Source organism: Manis pentadactyla, chromosome 3, assembly GCF_030020395.1.
Source record: "Manis pentadactyla isolate mManPen7 chromosome 3, mManPen7.hap1, whole genome shotgun sequence".
NCBI classification, from domain to species: domain Eukaryota; kingdom Metazoa; phylum Chordata; class Mammalia; order Pholidota; family Manidae; genus Manis; species Manis pentadactyla.
The window spans coordinates 37,858,104-37,880,455 of record NC_080021.1 but is presented as its reverse complement, the minus strand read 5'-3'; the positions used below and the strand labels follow the sequence as shown (position 1 = coordinate 37,880,455).

Sequence of the window (22,352 nt, the reverse complement as noted above, 5' to 3'; positions counted from 1 at the left end):
TGAAGGATCACAAGTAGACAGCCAAAAGAAAAAAAAAATACTATCAGCATTTTCCATAGAAACTTTAAATAAAGTAAAGTAATTGTAATATGCACCACTGTTCTAATAAATGCCACTTTTCCTCAGGCTAAAGACAAACCCAAATCCTAAGGAGTAAGATAATATTCGCATGCACTTAGTTTTTATACTTACTTGGCATTTGGATGATTACGCGAGATTTTCTTCAATTCAACTTCATTGTCACATGTCATGATATTCACTCCAACTTTCGCTGCATACTTTATCTGAGACACCTGCTTGCAAGGACTTATGTAAATGATGTTTTCTGGAGATACACCCAAGTCTTGCACTAAAGCCATTTCAGTCTATAAATAGAGATTTTAAACAAGTGTCATCTAAAAGGCAACATTTCCATTACTCTTCAGTTACTACCTTATAGTTTATTTTGGTTGATTTCAAATTGTATGAGTTAAATTAGGATTATATAATGTCACAGTTCATACCCTGGTACTGGTTATTACATTAATCTGTGTTGAAAACCTTTAAAAAGTTTGGAATATTATTTTGCTGTCATCAGAAGTAACGGTCTAGTTAGCTCTAGCATACGAATGAGGAACAAGTAAGTTTTTGATTAAAGATAAAGCTTTTCAAAGTCTCGTCTCACTGAAAACTTGCCTTTCACTGGCACACTTGAAAAGTTTGTAGATTTTCAAAATTAGGCCACAGCCTGAAACAATTTAAAAGCTCATCCAAAAGTCAAAATTTTTCATACAAATTTTTCTCCTATTGCTGTGGATAACCAAAAGGGAGGTGAATTTTAAAATGTTGCAGTTTAGTAACATAATAATGAAAATACTTACTTTACTGGAACAAGCAAATCCAGTTCCAAGAGCTGCCAAAATTTCAAGCACAGCTGGAGTGGAGTTGCACTTTACCATGTAGAATGGCTTTATCTGAGCCACTACATTTTGCCACTGACTGTGCTTCTTCACAATTTTTCCAAGATCTCCCACAAAAAATGCATTTTTCCCTGTCTATTATGTTTATGAAAAAAAGAGAAACTATTAAAAATACATTATCATTTATAAATAGGCAAGAACTCTCCTCCACAAAACGAGCCAAGATATTTACATACACTATTACTTGTAAGACTTAAGAATAATTAAGCTAGACTCAACAGGCAACCAGGGGACTCTTAAACCTGACTTCTTGCTGAACTATGCTGGCATAAAATATTCTCTCTCTTTTTTTTTTAAAAGCATCAATTACAGTGACTTTCTGTTTTAGAACTGCCTCAATTTTTACTTTTGGGGAGTGGAGGGGAAGAAAGTAGACTACTTATTTCCTTCCATGCTTTCTCCCACTGTTTAAAATAGGCCTATTCTGGTAGTTCGGGAGCTAATTTCCTAACATAAGCAAGTGGAATTGGGAATGCTGAACAAAACAAGCAATGTATCTCCATTATTAACTGCCTAAAGATAGGATGTATAAACCAAGGTAGCAACTACACTGGGAACCCATTTTTAAAGAGAGAAAGTTGGCAGTCTATGTGCATAGAGATGGCAACATTAAATTAAAAAATACAGCTGTATACTAAATGTCAGACAAACCCAAGTATGGATATCCTTCCCTCAAAGGGAAAAATACAAAACAAAACAGATTTTAATTAGGGATCTGGGAGAGATCTGAATTGATTTTTAAGTTGCAGCTACTCCAAGGGTAGAGTGATGACTGTAACATCAGCCAGAGCATAAATTACTCAGTGTTAGATGGCAGATAATCTTTAGAATACTCATCATCCAACTATTGTTTGGAAAACCATGAAGGCAACTACTATTTTCTACTCTTTAATTCAGATTATTTGAAAATGTATACTACTGGAACACTGGCCAGGAAATAGATTGGAAATTATGGATATGTGGCATATATGGGACAACTCTACTGAAGTTACCCCATCCTTATAAGACATGTCATCCCTAATGTTCTGGAGGCAAACTTTATTTTTATCTTAATGTGAAAAAAGAAAGCAATTATAGATACCAGCAAAGGAACTGGGATAATTTTTTAAAAAAGGTCTTTAGTTGTAACCACCTTCAAGCCAAAAAATTAGATGAACTTGCTACGATATGAGAGAAAAGGGCTGAGGATTAACCCTTTCTAAATTATCCACATTGAGTAACATTTATTTTGTTGGACAAGAATGGATGGATGAAAGGATATTTCAAAGATCGTATCTGACCCAGGAAGAATGCGGCAGATATTAAATGAAAGAGAAAGTCAGCATACTTCCACTAGGAGTTTCCTAGTGACATGAGAGAACTGTGGAATGGCTTGGCTGTACAACAGACTGAACAGTATGACAATGTCACCCTTCCCCCCTGCCAAGAATATTGATGGCAGAGGAAGAAAAAAATAAAGGAATTCTGCTGGGGCTTGGGGAGACTTGAGCACATCTGTAAAGGTCAAGAGGAGAGAAGTTTTTCTAGTACCCTATTACTGAAGATCAGTAATGTGAAAACAATTCTTCAATACATTTGAGGAATATGGGAAAATTAGCTCCAACAAAGAAACAAATTCTATCAGTAAGGCAATAAACAAAAATAATTCTATCAGTAAGTACAAAGTGAAAACAAATGATCTTAAAGTAGCAGTGATTCTGACACTTGAGGCAGCAGGAAGCAAGCATTCAGTATAAATCATCAAATTCTCAGTTAACATACACAAGATTACCTGAAATACAAATTAAAATCTACTCAAGCATATGGTTGAGAAAAATGAGTAAGAAGCCATGTACTGAGTTGAACAGCCAACAAACATGTCAAGAAAACAGAACATACAAGAGCCAGGTGCTAAAAGACACAACAGAGAAAAGGCTATTAGGAAGGTTTTTTTGTTTTGTGGGCTACAAAGAAAACCTCACCATTACTCAAAGGGAATGCGGAGTTTAAAGTTAAGAGAATCCAGAAAGATGACTTACCTGGAAAATCTAACATCTGAACAAAGTACTCTTATCAGATAAACATCATGAAAAATTCAGAAATTTATAAACACGGTATTTGAGAAATATAAGATAGCACACTTACCAGGGTATGTTCATAAACATAGTTATCAATAACATTTCCAAGGTTTGTTCCTTCATCCAACAGTCCAACGGAGTAGTTTGTATCGTCAATAAATCCTTTCATCTCAGCCGTATTCCACAAAGCGGAAAGTCATAAACCAGGAAAAACAAGAGATGGGCCAAGCCTTATGTCTGGGTCCTTAGAATATGCAACAAACTGTCAAAACAGAAGTTATTTCAAAGTCTGTATTATTTCACTAAACTAAATGAGGTGCCAATGAAACTGTGCTAAGTACCTAATTTAGTGAGGAATCCACATGATCATTCAACACTTTCAGCACTACTAGAACATTTATATCCTTTAGTGTCCATGTAATGCAAAAAATGTGTATTTTATATATTTAACAAGATCAATAGGATATAATTTAAGATAATCCACATATGTGCAGTTTGTTAGAAATCAAAAGACACTTTATATATGTAGAGTTGCAGACCCAGTCTATTAACTATTCATCTCGTTTTGTGGTTCTTCCATAACACATATAAACTTACTCATTTTAAGTACAGAAAGCAAGTGAAATCAGTTTATCTGCAGCCAAGAAATTAAAATACAAATCTAAACCTCAATACACTGCCAACGGCACACTACCAGGTAACTGCAGATAAATGTCTTAAAATACCAGAGTAAGTGAAAGTCAAGTAATAGAAGTAAAGTGGGTGGGGTGAAAGGCAACTTTAGGGGACCATCTGCAGCCTTGAAACAGACTGCCTAGGTCTCACCTCAAGCTAAAATGGTACTAGTTTCATCAGTTTAGCAATGAAAGTCTACTATGAGGTGAGTTGATGTGAAACTGTTACTGGACTGAAAGTCAGGAGACCTGGTCCTGGATATGTCATTTAATAGCTAAGAGATCCTCAAAATGTTAAAAAACAAACAAACAAAACATACCAAATAATAGCATGAAAACACTTAAGTGTAAAATTAAGAACAGAGGTAAAATTAAGTTGCCAGAAAAGCAAAAATACCATTGTAATTTGAAACTAAGTATAAGCCAGGTACCTGTACATCTTAAACCATTTATTAAGAACTCTTGATTTTTCAAAAAGCATCAGAGTAAAACCAATATACCTCTCCAATTAACCAAAGAAAACTCTCCCCTTCCCAAGATCACCCATTCTCCTCTGGGGTAGCACATACTGACAATCTGCACAGCCTTTCCTGTGTCCTTGATTCCCCCTTTCTCTTCTCTGAACGCTGCTCTATGCTAGTATTCACCTAGAGTGATACGTACGGCCTTTCATCCTTAAAAGTGTACTCCATTTCAATGGCTCCCAAAGTGTTGACTTTTTGATTGCACTAAAACCAACTCATCAATAAGTCATATACTGTGAAATACAAACAATACTTAGTTTTAACTTTAAAACACTAACAACTTCATCTCCAATAAGTCAACTACATTCAGTTCAGTTCATCTCATGGCTTTCATGCAATGGCAGAAATGGAAAAGTTGAGGCTATTTTTCTTTTACTAAAGGAATTAACTTAGTTTTATCTACATGAGACCTAACACTTATACAGTCAAGTCAATTCATTGCCTGGACATTCTCTAAATGTTGTTATACCAGGACTGAGGGTAAATCGGTGCCCAGAAAATAGATGTTTTAGGCTTGAGGGTACATGTTTATTTTAAGTAGTATCACTCCAGTGGGAACATCAATTTTAGGGGGATATTCAACTATGCACTAAGGAAAACAGAAAGATCACTCATTAACAAAGATCAATGCAAAGAGTACGGAAGGAACTTCCTGTTAAGTTTAGTATCAAAAATCTTTTTGGCAAAACAACTTTCATTTATTCTATTCATAATGAAAAATATTTGAAGTCCTTTAGCTTACTATATCTGTTCATGAAAATCCTAAGTATATTCTATTTATGCAGTAGTCACTTGGGAATTACTTGGGTTACTGACTATGGATCACTACAACTACCAACTGCAAAAAATCTATCTTTTAAAGTCAAGACATGATGAACCTCAATTTCCTATAGCTACAGTGCTTACAGAAAGAGTAACTTTTCTCTAACAACAGATCCATTCTATCCAGTCTTACCTGCTGAATGCCCACCTTCTTCACAGCTTTTTCTAGAGTAATATGTTCATAGGGACAAGATTTTTTTCTGTTCTCAAACTATATAATCTTAAGTTTAACTTTCACTACCTGCTAAACTAGCTTAAATCTAACAACAAACATTTTTGATAGCAGTGTGCCAGACACTGTTAAGTAATTTATCAATGATGGTATTATTCCCATTTTACAGTTAAAGAAACTGAGGCACAGAACTAATTAATAAGCTAGCTTTAGAAATGCTGATGATTAAGTGATGTTTAAAACAAAAGAAAAGCCTGTCTCCCCAGCATCCCATCCCTAGAAAGCAGGATTCCTTACTTGGAAAACCAACACAATGTTGTCCCTTTGTTAGAGCTTTATTACTCCCACAATCAACTAACCACTTCTCAGACATATATATTCCCATAGTTATTAATTCAAAAAAGCTTAAAGCTTATTTACATATAGTATAAAAACATTCAGCCTATTCATAGCCTTTAAACTTTCTTCATGACTATTTCCTACTTTTTAACACTTTGCTGTTCCTTCTGTAACTTTTGTTTAGTTCTCGGATAAACATCAAATTTGAACTTGTTTTTTCTTTTTGTATCTTTCTTATGAACAGTTTACACGTAATAATGTGCATGCATTTTTCAAATATATACACCTTTTGTAACCACAACCATAAAGTTCCCTCATGTTCCTTTTGCAGTAAATCCCCAACTCCCCCTCAGGTAACCACCGATCTGCTTTCTGTTATTAAAGATTAGACTTTTGCATAAATGAAATAATTTAAACACTCACTAAAGGCCAGACAAAAACAGGTGACAAATAATGATACTACCAACATGAGTAAAATATTGGGAAGTATGCCCTGCTCTAAAGGAAAGACACAATGCTTGTAGAATGGCTATATTATCATCATTAAAGTGGAACTCCCACTTCAGAAGTAACCCTAGGGCTAGTTTACCAATCCCTAAACTGACTCACAAAAAGGACTCTGGTGGAAAGATAAATTTCATTTGCTATACTGGCAGTACTTGACAAAAAGGATTACGAGATTAACACACCTAAACCACTAAAACAGATGTAGGACATGGACTATTTGATTTCCTTAATTATACTTAGCACTGCAATAAAATAGTTGATTTAAACCAATACTAATAAGGCCTACACATAAAAGATGGTGAGTGCGGAGGTAAGGGAGCTCAGTTTTTCTTAGATGCTTCCTGAAGGTTGTGATATTACTATTAGTAATCCCTAGCCCAGAGAAGGTACTCAGAAACAGGTGGACAAACACTTCACAACTCTCAAGAATGGGGCATTTTTAAACTCAGGATTGGTGGCAACAGCAATGACCTCTCTAGAACTGAGTTGAAAAAAATGGTCCATCTTTCATTCTTTAAAGGAGCCCAAAACCTTGATACATAAATGATCCACATGTAAATGCAAAGCTCAACTGTCAGTTACTGTTAAAAACTAAGGGGAGTCCTATAAAGCAGTTCATAATCATACCTCCAGGAGTGTCTGTGTGCAATTTTCTTAACATGTTAGCAAAAATACTTTAAAGTTCCACTGTCATAAAAAGGAAGGTTTCTGTTCTACATTTCTGCCTTAAAGAACTAAAGTAAATATTTTGCTAAAATGTTTTTAGAGACATTTAGTTATTTAGTATATTACACCAAAAATCTATGACGCATGTGTTTGGGAGCCAGAATGAAAATAAGTGTGCAAGTATTGGGGGGTGAGCAGAGTTTATACTGTATGCCAGATCTGCCAAGTTAATCCACCTCAATTTTAAATACCACAAAGAATTTACAGGAACCTCTCCATAAAAATGCAGGCTCAAACCCAGGTGGATGGCAAACTTCCCCTCAATGTTCCAATCCTGGGAATAATTCCCAACAGACATTGCACTATTTTTTTACAGCTTTGTAAATCAGAAATGAGACTGATTTACTGGCTCCAATACATCATGGACCACTATATACTACAGTCCAGTGTTATGGACACTGAATTATTTATGTTAAACTTAATAAAATCTACCCTGGCCTCAGAGACACTGAGAAGTGACTGGTGGTTACCATGGGAGAGGGTTTGGGATGGGTGAGGAGGATGAGGGGGAAAAAGGGACACAAAAATCTCAATCATAATATAAGTTGGTCACAGGGATGGAAGTGCAGCATGGAGAATACAGCCAATGGTTCTGTAACATCTTTATATTCACAGATAGTAATTGTACTAGTTGGGGTGAAGATTTAATGATGTGTGTAACTGTTGAACCACTGTGTTGTATACCTGAAACCAATATAATATTTTTTATCAACTATACTTCAGTTAAAAAAAAAAAGAAACTTGCATACAACAGGAATGAATAAACACACTCTTGAACAGTAAAATGGAATAGGGGTGGAATGCCTATTCAATAAACCTTGAGCATCTGTGTGAAAAAAAAAAGAAAATCTACCCTGTAAATCTTAGATTCTTTTCACAATGCTTTAGAACTTGAGAAAAGAAGTAATAAAAGCTCTGGTTTATTTTTTTAATCAAGATACTAGAAGTGTTCTCTACTCAAAGAACCTTTAGGCTATGTTCACAACCACCTTATCAATACATGGTGAAAGAAAGAAAACACAGCTTATCACACTAATACAATTGTAATCACAACACTACTTTTACAACACATAATTTGCTCTTGGATATCATAGCTGGGAAGAAAAAAAGTGTTTAACACTCCTTATTTATGCCCTCACATTGGTGTTTTTTGCTAATACATTTTTTATGAAGAGCTGCCAAAGAAAACAAAAGGCTCCAAAGACCTGCACACTGCCCCCCGGGAGCCTTTCATGGGGCTGGTGAGCCCTCATGTTCACCAAGAGGGTAGCTCCAGGAGCCGTGGCTTGCAGCAGCTGGGCACTTGCCTTGTTACACACCTGCTACAAAGGCTTCTACAGTTGATTGTACTTCAGAAGAAACTGACACATCTCTCAAATAATCACAAGATAATTCTGGCAGCAACAGCCCACTTGACACCAAGCTGGATGAATATGAGTCTTGGATTTCTGAAGTGAAGACCTCCCTGGAAGTAGAACAGGGAGAGCTGAAAGGTTGAGAGTACTGTTTCAGAGACACCTAAGCAGGAAACCCAACCTTAATATAATACATCAACCACTTTTCTAAAAGGTCTTTTATTCGTTAAAAACGTGAACTTGAGATATTTTCAGATTTATACCACTATTGTTCTTAAGAAGCCTAAGGGCACACTTCTACCTGAAAAATTGTTTTCACATAGGTATTTGACAACTTAGCACTTAGCTCACAGCTTTAAAAAGACAAAATGCTGTCTTAAGTCATCTTTGCATTCTACCTCCAACAGAAATATGTTACTTACCACAAAGAGTACCTTTAGAAATAATTGGGTAGAAGAGCATTAGGAAGTTTTTAAATGATGACATTGGCACTATAGATGTGAGGCCTGGAGCAGGTTTGAATACTAAATAAAATAGTTCCCGGAAGCTACATACTGCACCTGGTAGTAGGAAGTTCCAATAAATTGTCTAATGACTGTAAGACCTTATAAATTCTTGCCATATTGGTCCAAAAATAAGTGATGGACAATAACAGCCTACACTGACAACTTAGGATAATCAGGAGAGGATTTACTTCAATCAACAGTTAAGAGGAAAGCCTATAATGGCAATGAACATTTACTTTAACTTATTTTCTAGGTGCTGAGATAGAAAAAAACTGAATGACCCTAAAGGAAGAATATTAAAGGTGACTCCTGAAGATTTTAAAAGACAGACAAAATCTAGAATGAACACTTTTTTTTTTAGGGAGGAAAAAAAACCCTAAAGGAAATGAGCCCAACAGGACACATTTGAAGTAGGTATGTAAAGGCTGTCCAATGAAATGCCTCACATTAAATTCTAAAATACATCTTAATGAGAATACAAAATACAGGAATTTTGTAGCAATGTACTTTTCTGCATGTGGAATTAAATTAGGCTTCCTTATATAAAGTATCTTGACTGTTCAATGTAAAGACTAAATTTTTTTCTGGGGATGACAAGCAAAATACTTGAATCTTTTTTGGCCAATAAAAATGTGGTCATATTAAATGTTAACTATTGTAATATAACATGAACAACAGGAAATACATAACTGTATAAATTTCAAGCCTTCTAGCTTTCCTGGCACAGCACAGGAAATGCTGACAACTTTAAATAACCATTTAAACAAATGCACTTAATTACTATTTTGATTACTGAAGGGCAGATGTCACTGCCACTTCTCTAAGAGAAAAGTTTACTATATATGTAAAATGTGTACAATAAAATTATTGCAGCAAATAGCAAGTTAAGAAATTGTATGCCTTAGAAATCCCTATATATCTTTCCCAGAGGGCAGTGGTTCCATCTCCCCTGGAATAAGTACATTCAGACTTCTCTAATGATCATTTGCTTGTTATTGAATAGTTTCATTCCTCCATGTTCCCCTAAAACATTGGCTTTATTGGTTTTGAACAAGAAATTGATTCAGAGTTGTTTGTCTACTATTACTGATTCTTTTGCTCAACTTCATAGTTTCAACTTATCCATGCAGATAGATACATGTGACTGGTGCCATTCATTTTCATTGCTGTGTAGGATTCAACCATATAGATATATCACTTTAACTCATCCTAACTGAACCTATGGGTTACTTCCCATCTTTATTGAATTGTTTACAAGTGTTCATATTTATAATTAATTCTTGGCTATTACTTATGTACCTAAAGACAAGTACTGCTCAAACTGTGGTCTGCAAACTAGCTGATCCACAAGTTAAGAGGCTAGCAGTGTGCTAACTGTATACATTCTGGTACAATAGTCTACCTTGCTGATTAGCAGTTTAAGTACCATGAGTTTAGGTGCTACAGTCTTGGACCACATTATCTTAGAGTGGAACTGCTAGGCTGTTAGTGAAAAATGGTTTTCAAGTCTCCTGTTCATTTTCCAATTTTTTTTTTCCTGATTTACTCATAGGAGCTCTTCATGAATTTAGGAAAGCAAATCACTCTCCTTTTGAGGACTGTTACTTATTTGCGATGGTTTTGTTCTAGTGTCCACATTGAACATATTAGGATATCCCATCCTACTTTTTTTAATCATGCCAAACATGTTGATCATGTCAAATCCAGATGAAAGCTAAGAAGATACTTAATTAGGAGCTCTTTATATATAAATTGGGCACCAGAGGATCCTTCAGTAAAAGAAATAGGTAACAAATAATCTAGTCATATATTCAACATATACCTAATATACATTTTAATCTGCATGAGAACATAAAAGTCATAGTAGGAAGCTACATCCTAAGAACATGCTGGGTAACCAGGGAATTCAACTAGAATATTAAAAAAGCTCCTATAGTTAAGGAAGTTTTTTATCAGACAAATCTGAAAAAGAGCAAAGAGAACACGTAATTCTTATGACTATTAATAAATGTTTTAAATTATAGCTACTACTCATATTCACAATAACAATTATCCTAGAGCAATGCTGTCCAACATAACTTTCTGAGATGAAATTTTCTTTATAACTGTCCAAAACAATAGCCATTAGCCACACAGAGCTCCCAACCACTCAAAATGTGGCTCATGCACCTGAGGAACTGTATTTTTAATTTAACTTAGTTTTAATTTTTAAAATTTAAACAGCCACCTGGCTAGTGGCTACTGTATTGAACAGGGCAGTTCTAGAAGACATTGTTCCCATAAGAAATTTTTAAACTTCTAAGGATCAAACCCCCACACATTACAGATTAACCCCCACTCCCCCAATAACTTTGCTCAAGGTAACAAAGACCAATTAATTCACAAGTTTCAAACTAGGCAGTAAAAACACAACGTTAACAGAACTCCATAGCAAGAAAGTCTTGAAGAGATTTCAAATGTGTGCTTACATAATATAACAAAGAAACAGCAAAAAATTTAGAGGAGAGCATTCTAAAGAGTTTGTTATCTTGGCTCTGCTGCAAGTCAGTCTTAAGCATTTAAAGATCTCATGGTAGCTAGGTATGGCCTAGGCAAGCTAAACTTCACAGTTATAATCCTTGCAACTCAGTATGCTTTATAAGTATTTCTTAACTCTTGCCATAATGTTCACATTATTCATTATTCATATAGCCAAATCTGTGTTTCAATTAGTTTGACTAATTCCTTGATTAAATGTACACAGATGACTACAGAATGGGAGGTGAAGGACAAAAATGCACTTTACTTTCAACAACCTCCTTAGGCTTTTTTGTACAATGGCCAGCCTAGAATGGCAACCTACCAGTTACCTAGGTTTTTATAGCTCACAAGGTACAGTTTTATACAATATCTCAATTACTTGTAATTAAGTGGCTCAAAATTCTTGGGTAGAAGAAGGGAGGTAACCCCAAACTCAAAAACTCTGAAACAAGACCAGGCAGATGGAATATATGGGACAAATAGGCAGTCACTATTCGTTCTCTCAGCTCCAGTGTTGTATAATAAATACAAAAACCATTTCATCCCCTTTAAAAACTGGTCTATACTGCTTTCCAATCTTTTTGGCCAACCGAGATTCTAAATTTGCCTAAAGAAAGAATACCATGTCCCCCAAGCCCTGTTTTATCAATTAATATTCACATTCACATTACGCTTATACAGAACACTGTTACTTTACACAAGCAGTGAGACACAAAATACTAGTCTGTGCATGCTAAGAGGACACATGTAACTTCAAAAAGTGGTCCCTATTCTGTATATTTCAGTGATAATCAAAGAGCACCAACAACCATTAATGAATGGTCTGTTGAATTTGCTTACATCACAGAATCTATAAATTACCAACACTGAAGTCTTTTCACCATCATCTTTTCTCCAAAAACATGCCTTTTCTACTGACAATTAACAGTGAAACATGAGGATAAAGTACTTGAATTTTAATAAAGAATATTTTATTTCTCTACTTGAAATAATCTCAATTTACAGTGCAGTCACTACTCAAAGTAGTATGGAGGTTTCTCAAAAAACCAAAAACAGAAATACCCTATGACCTAGCAATTCCCCATCTGAAAATTTACCCACAGAAAACAAAATCACTAACCGAAAAAGATATATGCGCTCCTGTTTTCTGAAGTATTATTTACAATAGCCAAAATATGGAAACCACCTGAATATCAATTGATAGACAAATGAATAAAAAAGATGTGGCACATATCTAGTGGAATATTGCTCAGACATAAGGAAGAATGAAATCTTGTCATTTGAGACAACATGGATGGACCTACAGGGTATTATGCTAAGTGAAATCAGAAAAAGACAAGTATTATATGATTTCACTTATATGTGGATTCTAAAAAAAAAAACAAACAAAAATGAAATTGATTCACACACAGAAAACAGACTGGTGGTTGCCATAAGGCAGAGTAGGGGCATGGGTGAAATAGGTGAAGAGGGAAAAAATTGGTGAGACTGCTCTCTTTAACATTTTTGCTCTGGATGATAGTTACAATGAGTGCATACACATGTCAAAATTCATGATGAAGTTGTATACTAAGATATGTGCATTTTATTGTATAAACCTCAATATAAAATTTTAAAAATCCAAATTTAGGTAGGGCAGGTCCTATTAAGGCTTATGTAAATATCAGGAAACAGAAAATGAGTATTTAAGATGCTGATGTTCTCATGAAGTTCCTATTTGAACACAGTCAACGAATGATAATCAGTTAAGAAATCTCAGATACTGAATTCTTCAACATTTGTATCTCATTTCTGAATTCCTCCCTGAGTTCTTGAATATTTTTCTGTAGCTCCGTGAGGATGTTTATGATTTTTATTTTGAAATCTCTTTCAGGAAGATTTATGAGTTCAGTTTCACTTGGCCCTCTTTCTGGTGTTTGTGGGATTTTGGTTTTAACCTGATTCCTTTGATGTTTCATATTTGTAGGTGGTGCCCTCTAGTGTCCAGAAGCTCTACTCTCTCAAGCTGCTCAGCACCTGGAGCAATGGTGGGGGTTGCAGGCAAGCAGCGCTGGTACCTGTCTGGAGGAAAGAGCCATTTCCTGCTTCCTGGCTGCAGTGCCTGCCTCCACTGCCAGGGCCAGTGGGCCGAGTGCACAGGAAGAAGCCTCTGTGTTTTGCATTTGTAGCTGCCAAAGGCGGGGCTGCCATCTGCCTGGCCTGGCACAATGGCGGGTGCAGCCAGATTGTGAGATGGTGCTGACCAGGAGGAAGGTGCAGCAGGCTGCATATCGCAGTGGGCAGCCTCGTCGCTGCATAGCCAGCCAGGGGGATGGAGTGCCTCAAGTTCCTGAAAGTTCCCAACTTGCTGGGCAGAATGCATCCAATTTTGTCCACCTGTCCTTTCTTCTGAGCAGCAAGCTCTGTGCAATCCTTGCCCCTTTAGCAGCCCTCTTGCTGTTAGGAAGTCTCTCAGACTGCCCGCCTTTCTTTTGTCCCACAGTGGCCTGCTGTGGATACGTTTTTCCACAAAAGCAGCTGGCATCTCAGTCTTTCCAAGTATTCCGCCTGTGTTATCTTTCCAATCCCACTAATCTCCAGAGCACCATGTAATGTAGGTTTCATGCTCCCAGAGCAGATCGCCAAGGCTGGGTATTTAGCAGTCCTAGGTCTCCAGCCCCCTCCCCACTCCATTTCTATTCCTCCCTCAGGTGAGCTGGGGTGGGAGAAGGGCTTGGGTCCCACCGGATCAAAGCTTTGGTACTTTACCATTTTCCTTGAGGTCTGCTCTGTTCCCCAGGTGTAGACAGTCTGCTACAGCCTTCTTTCCTGTTGCTCTTTCAGGATTAGATGTATTTGCTATATTTTCATATTTTATGTGGTTTTGGGAGGTTTCTGTCTCACCTCTCACACTGCCATCTTTAATCCAATCCCTCAACCAGGTAAGAAATTAAGCAAATTTTAAGAGTCCATTTAAACAAACCCATAGTTGAATCCCTTTTCTATACTTAGAACACAACATTCAAAGGTACATGCTAATGATTAAGTCAATCTGACTTCATCAAATTTGCTAATAGAAGCAGTTTATTAGAAGAGAATTTAGTTTTCTGGAATAGAGTCTTTAAATTTTTTCCATTAGGCTACTTTATTAATTATTAAGTAGAGCTATTAGCTAAAATAACTTGAAAATCTAGCTCACTGAGAAAACTATTCCAGCATAAAACCCTAAGGAATTTTTTAAAAAGCATGCAAAAACTTTCCCCCAATTAGAGGCCCTTCATTAATCTGAGATATTACTGGCTTTAAAATATTAAGATATTCTTATTATAGTGCTCATATACTACTTCATACCCATATTTTGGTCTTGAAAAGAAAAAAAATTACATAAGCAACTTCCAAAGTTTCCAGACTTAAATGAAATGAACTATCTCAAAATTCAGATGGTTATTTGATTTAAAAGCCTAACTCTGAAGCCAAATGCTAGAGCTTACACCACTTACACAGAAATTCTATCACAGCACTGTAGTATTGCATGGTTCAAATGGAGTTCATATAGCTAGCTATACACTTTCCAATGCTATGTGCCAAGTATTTTCCACAAAGGCCAGTGCAGACCTTCAATGACTTCTAGTTTTCCAAACAGTATTGTTGCTTCACAGAAAATCTTAGGATTTCAATGTCCAATTGCTATTGAGATCTAAGGATATTTCTGAATACAGTATTTTCTCTTGCCACCTTTACTAATTCTGATCAAGAAAACTTGAGAGCCTTTTCTAAATAAAAATTTCTCAAGATTTTAAGACAGTAGTATAGCACATATACTTGATACATATTATATAACTCTCTAGTAGTAGCTATTTAGTCAATACTCTAATCATAAATTTCAGAATAATTGTACTATGGAACCTGGAAAATAATATTTCAGCAATATTAGCACTAAATTGAGGTAAAAGATAAAAATAGCCTCAAATCAGCTCAGATTTAGGACAAATTTTCATTCCCAAATCAGTTCACCTAACGTCAAGGAAGCATCACAAAACTTTTAAAAATAATCTTCATTAAGAATTATGCAAATAAGGAATTGTGGACCTGTAGCTTTATAGCAAAGTATCAAGTACTAACATCTCAGTTACTATAATATACGCTGTATCTGGGCATAATAAGTAACATTCACTCTGGCCGCCAGAACCTGCAGGATAAGTATCTTTAGCATATTCTGTTCATGCCCATCTACACAGTCCCCACAAAAGAGAGAGAAACTATGGACTTTCCAAGTTCTGTAATACTATTATTCTAAATAAAGACTCCTCCTCCCTGATTTAAAAGAAATCCTATATTAAAGTATCAAAGCTTATTGATACTTTCTCAATATAAGTAACATCACTAAAGATGTTAAACATAATGCAAAGTTGAGTTTCCATTAAAGAGATTTGAACTAAAAGCCTATCGTTCAATTGAGTCTTCCTTAAACCCTGAAGCTTGTTCTTAAATTTCCACCTTAGAATCTACTCGTGACTCTATGTCAACTGCACCGCACCCTAGAAAAGTTTTAAATAGCCAAGCTAGCTTGGGGGAAAATATTAGATATGCTGGAAGTAAAACAGATGACTAACAAAAACTAATGGGTAACTGTCTTGGCATCCAGAAAGTGGCAACAGTGCTTCTCTTTAATATGCATAAAAGCCACCTGGTTAAAATGCAGATTCTGATTCAGGTCTGGGTGGGGATTCTACATTGCTGTTCTAGGTGATGGCATTGCTGCTGTTCCAAAGACCACTGCACTAACAAGGAGTGGTTACTACACACAAAGAGCAATCAGCTGCATCAGTTTAGGGCTAAAGGAATGTTCTAGTTCAAATTAATCTTACAGCTACAATTTAAAAAATAAGCCATTTGCTCAAATTCACAAAGCAAGGAGAAAGCAAGAATAAATCCCTCATTCAGGATTCTCAGTCAGTATAGAACTTCAAGAAATCCTATCACTTAAACTGTTTTTTTTCCTCTCTCTCTTTAGCCTTAAAACACCGTAAGTCTAAAACTGTAATCTGAGGTATCAAATGTGTTGAAAAAGTATGCTTTAACATACTCTAGATAGAACAAACATTTTTATTTGACAGAACCTGTTTAACAAAATCAGACTAAAGAAAACAATGGATTGATATCCTAAGTTTTTGTAGAAATTTCAAATGTTATTCCCTCCAAGTCTTTGGCCAACTTAAAAACGTCCAAACCTCAACAACAAAACCCTAATTTCAATAGCAAGAAATCTATAATAATTGTTTCGATTAACCACAAAAATCTGTCAGCAAATTCAAGTAACAGTTTATTACAGAATTACACTTTGCACAAAGGTTTTATTCAAAAGAAAATCCATACACAGAAGATCATAAGTATACTTTAAAAAAACTTCCCCTGCAAATCTGTTCGTTCGGAAGAAGGGAGGTTGAAAGGCATACATTATCATCTCTCACTAAATCCTCTAGAACCAACCAGTTTTTCGCCACCGGCTGAGACTCACATAAAGTCATTTATGAAAAAGAATATAAACTCTACAAGTCCCTTTGTGTCTGGCAATATGCTCTTTACTAGAAAAACAAGAACATTCACCTGTCATATCCCATGCTCTGCGATACAGCTTCAGTGAGTGGAATAAAGAACAGAATCTTTTGTTGTACTTTAAAAATGTCTTTGATTTTCCATCCCCCACCGCTATTAAGACCAAATACTTGAATCCACCAAGTTAAATAGTTAGATGATGTAATATACAACTGCACACCTCTTCAATTAAAAAAAGACTCTCTCCAACTTATTGTTAAAATCTGGACTAATAGTAAGATTTCCTAAAACTTAGCCTGCAGTATATATTGAAGTATATAGTAAATACTTGGTACATAGTTCAAATAAATTTTAAAAGTGATCTAGTCATTGGTAAACAATGCATACAACTCAATCAGTAAACCTGTACCTGTCAAGCCTTTAACTATTTTAGAAATTTTAGAAAGAGCTTTAAGGATCACTGCACTTTAAGAAGTAAATACAAATTCAAATTTTGAAAAAGACTAAGCAAGAGCAGCTCTCCTTTACTTCAAATTGTTAAGTCCCCCGCACAGATGTCAAAGTACTTACTTACATGGACAAGTTAGGAGATGGAACCCCCCTATCATCAGCTAGGTTCCCAAGGTGGCTCAGCGTTGAAGTCGAACTGCTCTCTATACAGCACTTCTCCTAGGCCCTCTGGGTAGTTGTATACTTGGTCAGAAAGTTCGCCCTGAAGAAGGAAATAAAAATAGTAGTATATAATTTTATGTTTAAAAAAATTTAGGTTGTGCTTCAAGCAGGTTAAATTGACTTAAAGATTAACTGTGGGAGTAAGTTTTTGTTTTAATAGTGTTTCATTAGAAGTCACATTACACAAAAGGATGTTTTTCAAAGGGTTTACCAAAGTACCAAGTATTTTATGTAGTAAGCATTTCCAAGCTACTATAGTATGAATTTCATAGAACCTAACACCATGGCCACCTTACCAAGTTGCTTTACCTACTCAGTTTCCAGCCTTCATTTAAATTTTAGTTTTGATTTTATTTGTCCTCCAAAACCTAAATTTCTAAGTGGCCTAAAATTAAAAAATTTCTAAGTATCCTCACCATCTGTAGTCTGTAACTACCCAGGAGACTTTTACTGCTCAAATTCCAAGTTCTTTTCTGCTTAAAATGTGTATCAAAAACATAAAAAGTGTTCATGACTTAGTTAATATATATGCAATTAAAAACAACATACAAAGATCAAAATGCTTTATTTTAGCACACTATAAAATGTTAACAGTTATTATCTACTATGTTTGATTGGATGGACTTCCCACCTCTAAGCTAAACCATTACACCTATACTTCTATTCATAATTCAAGTACTACTTTAAAGTAACAGAACCTGATATTTGCCAGAAATGGGGTAGTAAGAAAGAAACCAGAAAAAATGATGAAACTAGAGATAAAAGGTCAAGAGCTGATAGTTCAGAAGCATTCTAGGCATATCTAAAGTGTATCTCATCTCAGTCAGGATGGAGGCACCCTTGTGGATGTTCTACTAAAAGAAATCTCTCTCTCAGTGACACTTATGGATGATGAGGCAAGAATCTATTATCAACATGTGGTATAGAAAAACTAATTATGGTTTAAAAAGAAAACATGTGGTGGGGATTATTAACCACACATCAGATTCCAAATAATGTACTACAAAACAAAGATTCGATTTCTTCCCACACCAAGGTAATTTTTAAAGTAAATTAGAAGCCCACTCATGCTGGAGACAAGAGTTTATTCACAATTACCCTAAGGAACAGGATAATTATCCTAGGTGAGACATTTGACACACACTCCCCCATTATATCGACAGCAATTTTGCTGCATAATGCAACCCAAGAACAGTGATATGAAAAGTTAAGAACATTAAACTTCAGAATTCAAAACGTCCTTCAGCATGATCTCTAAAACATCTACATCTAACAAAAGATACTAGTAGGAAATGAAGATTCCATAATTTGAAAGGCACATTTTAACAGAACTAAAAGGGATATATATATTAAGAGGGTCATTATCATACAGGATAAACAGAATGTTTTATTTAAAGAGTTAAACTGTAAGAGAAGGTTAAATGAAAACGCGGAGAAAACGAGGTATAGGAATGATAAATTATTCCGATTTAGGATGGAGTGTGTGCAAAAATCAGCTGGATCATACATAACATTGGAACTCAGTTTTTTAACAACTGTTTGAATAGAGTGTTTCTTGCTAAAACATCTTTGTGAATAGCATAGAGAACTAGACTGAGTCAGCAGAAGACCAATAAAACAAAAACCTCCCATCACTTCCACAGTGACTACTAGCAAAACACCTAGCATTCCCGAATTATCAATACTTCTCTAAACATTACCTTTACCAATGACTTAAGGTTCATCTATGGTATTCTTTCCAAAAAATCCAAAACCTCCATCTAATCACGAGAAAAATAACAGACAAACCCCAAATGGGGGACATTCTACTAGGTAACTGGCCAATACTTCTCTAGACTGTCAAGGACATGAAAAACAAGACTAAGAAATTGTCACGGCTCAGGGACGACTGGGGAAAACACGACAACTAAAAGCAATGTGGTACCTTGGATTGGATCCTGAAACAAAAAGGTATTAAAAACTGGTGAAATCCAAAGAAAGTCTGGAGTTTAGCTAACAGCAATGTATCAAGATCGTGTCTTAGTTTTACTAATGTATCACGGTAATACAGGATGTTAATGAACTGGGTAAGAAGTAAGCAGTAACTCTGTACTACCTTTGCACTTCCCTGTAAATATAAATTCCAAAATAATTATTTTTTTTAAAAATCAGGCAAAATATTCATATAATGAAATATTACTGAGTAATAAAAAGGATAAATCTGATAAATGCACCATGTATGAATATCAAAAACATTGAGTTAAAGAAGCCTTTTTTACACAAAACAATGCATTTGATGTAATTCCATTTACACGGAAGTTCTAGAATAGAAAAACTAGTTATGGTTTAAAAAGAAAAATTAGAACCGTGGTTCCGTGGAGTGGGGAATGGCATTTGAAGAGACAAAGAACTTTCTGGGGTGAGGGCAATGTTCTACATCTTGATAAATTTGAATTACACAGCTATATTTTTGCCAAAACTCATCAAATGGCTTACTTAAGATTTGTGCATTTTACTATTACGTGACTTTTACCCATTAAAAAAAATAATAACAGTATTAGACTCCACCTAATATGTGCATAGGTACTGAAGCTGGAGGACTCAAGTTCCAGTGTCTCCATCTTGCAAAAAGGGGAGGATTTGATGAACTGAATGCGGGATGGTAAATAAACAAAACGTTAATTCTTAATTCTATTTAAGTGAGGGTATAAGTCTTTCACCTCTGTTTCAAATTTTTAAGCTAACCCCGGGTGGCACAAAGGTACCGATTACTTATTACGACACCTGCCGCATCACCATAATTATTAGGAGTCTATCTTTGCAACTAAACAAACTCCTCACGGTTTGTCTTCACGATCTGCACCTGAACTTTTACATTTGTAAAAGAAATTTCAGGATTTTAGGGCTTTGCCCAACATTCATTAGCCATATTTCTGCCAGGCTCATCCGCGTCCACCCTTTCTGATCACACAGCAATCCTCACACTTCCTTAGGGGTCCTCATTCAGGCTGAGGGCTCAACGGTGGAGGCAAAACCAGGCACAGAACACTTTAACCTGTACAAAATTCGAGCACAAATCCAGGGAAATTTTATTAAACTTCATGGCTGTAAACTGTGTCCCCGACCGTTTCAGGTTTCCGAACCAGCAGTTTAGCCTAAGAACATACGCTCAGAATATCCTGGGCAAGGGTTAAACTGTCCAGGAATCGTGGCGCGAAGAGGAAAACGAAGCCATAGTGACTAATCCTCAGGCTCCAGGAGGTGACTGAAGTGAGTGAAGGCGACTTGGTCCAATTGGAGCGCCGCAGGAGGCGGAGCGGCAGCCCCGAGGCTTCCAGAAGGGGCAAAGGCCTCTCACTCGCTACCTGACACCGGGGCTTCCCCGCCGCCGGGCCCCGAGTGGCGTCAATTTTCCTCCACAGGAGGGCCGCACTCCCCACACCCCCAAGAACTGTCCTCCTCCGGCAGCTGTCACAGGAGGCCGACACAGAGCCCGCCCCTGTTCGGCTCCATTCATAATCTAAAGCCCCAGCCGTCGCGGCCGCTTGCGCCGCCCGCCGGGCTCCGGGAGGCGAAGGCACGGCGCCCCTCCAGGCCGCGGCTGCGAGACCCAAGCCCCTCAGGACCGGGGCCCGGCCCCCTCCCCGGAAACAGCAATGCACCACGGGAGAGGGGTGGGGGCCGCACACCGCCGGGAGGCGACGCCGACCCCCAGCGGCGAGACCCCGCGTTCGCCCCCACACGCACACGCCCCCTCGCCCCAACCGCGGCGGCTCCGCCGTGCCGCCGAGACACCGGCCGCCGCACACACCCCGCCGTCGCCATGTTCGAGGCGGCCAGCCGCGGGGCGCTGCGGGGACGCCAGCCCAGCGGCGGCGGGGCCCAGCCGGGAGGCACCCGGCCCGCTCCCCAAGGCCAGCCCCGCGCCCCCGTGCCCCTATGGTCAGTACTCACGTGAGATAACGGCCCAAAGAGTCGGGTAAAGCGTCTTCTCTTTTTCGGCGGAATTTTTAAAGAGGGATGTGGTTACCTTGAGCAGAAATACCCAAGGCGGCCTGGGCCATAGGCTGCGGGGACGACGTGGGGGAAAAAGCGCGGCACCGACACCAGCTGTGCAGTGGTGGCGGCGGCGGCAGGAGAGAAATAGAACAGCGCGGGTAAAAGAAAGTCGAGGGCTGGGTGGGGAGAGGATTCGGCCTCGTCACACCGCAGAGCAGGGGAGCGAGAGATGAGAAGGGGCAGGACCGGCGGAAAAAAAGGAAACACTGCAGGGTAGCAATGAACCGAACCGTGTGGAGAGGAGGCAGCGGCGACGCCAGTATTTATGATAAGGGGCGTGGTCTAGTGACGTCACAGCCGGCCGGGTCGCCGCGCGAGCGGGGCGGAGCCGGGCTGCGGCCCCGGGGAGAAGGGAGGGAGCGGAAGAGAAAGGGGGTCAATGCGGAGGTAGCGAAAGCGATGGGGCGGAGCGACCTCCTAAGTGCAGGTGTCGCGTACTCGACCGCTTCCTCCCCTCGGAGAGCTAGTCGCAATGATGTGGGCGGCGAGGGAGAGGGGATGGGTCGGCCGGAGCTGGGCGTAGCCTGCATCTCAGCCCCACGGACGCTCACGCCTGTCGCTAGCCCGGGCGCCCTGGGAGCTGGGCCCGGCTCCTCCGCTGCCCAGGCGCCGAGCGGGGTGCTGGGCCGGGGCGTGGCCTGACGCACTGCCTGGGAAGGGATGTGAGGGAGGCCTGGGGTGCCATCGCTGGAGCTTTCCCCCTGGGAAGCACTCCGCTTTTTAAGGGCTCTACCGGCAACGCCTGGGGACAGCCCTCACAAGGCGAGGCTCCAGCCCCCCATGAAATGCGGCGCTCCTTTATGAAAGCGAGTTCCTTAAGGCCAGGACGGGTTCAGTGTTTGCGTGATTACAGAAGCCCGTGACAGCGTGAAAATGTCCTATGCTCCTGTACGTCGCAATATGTTTCCTACAGGAGTGTGGCTTTTATGTCATTTTAAAAAGGGTT

At 38.1% G+C, this 22,352-nt stretch overlaps 1 protein-coding gene across 5 annotated transcripts in view; it reads right to left on the bottom strand.

The window, feature by feature from the left end:
- Nucleotides 1-21,650, bottom strand: part of AZIN1 (antizyme inhibitor 1) — a 35,067-nt gene extending 13,417 nt beyond the window's left edge. For 2 of the 5 annotated variants that reach the window (XM_036876301.2, XM_036876304.2), the window contains exons 1-5: nucleotides 21,302-21,650; nucleotides 17,271-17,408; nucleotides 3,084-3,278; nucleotides 861-1,034; nucleotides 193-365 (exon numbers count right to left, since the gene is read on the bottom strand). In XM_036876301.2, the coding sequence (XP_036732196.1) occupies nucleotides 193-365; nucleotides 861-1,034; nucleotides 3,084-3,185 (449 nt within the window). In that variant the 5' untranslated portion in view covers nucleotides 3,186-3,278; nucleotides 17,271-17,408; nucleotides 21,302-21,650. Of the gene's footprint in view, nucleotides 1-192; nucleotides 366-860; nucleotides 1,035-3,083; nucleotides 3,279-8,087; nucleotides 8,246-17,266; nucleotides 17,409-21,301 lie in introns of all 5 variants that reach the window. The other 3 variants (XM_036876303.2, XM_036876302.2, XM_057497849.1) reach the window with 3 other exon arrangements.
- Between the last annotated feature and the right edge of the window lie 702 nt (nucleotides 21,651-22,352).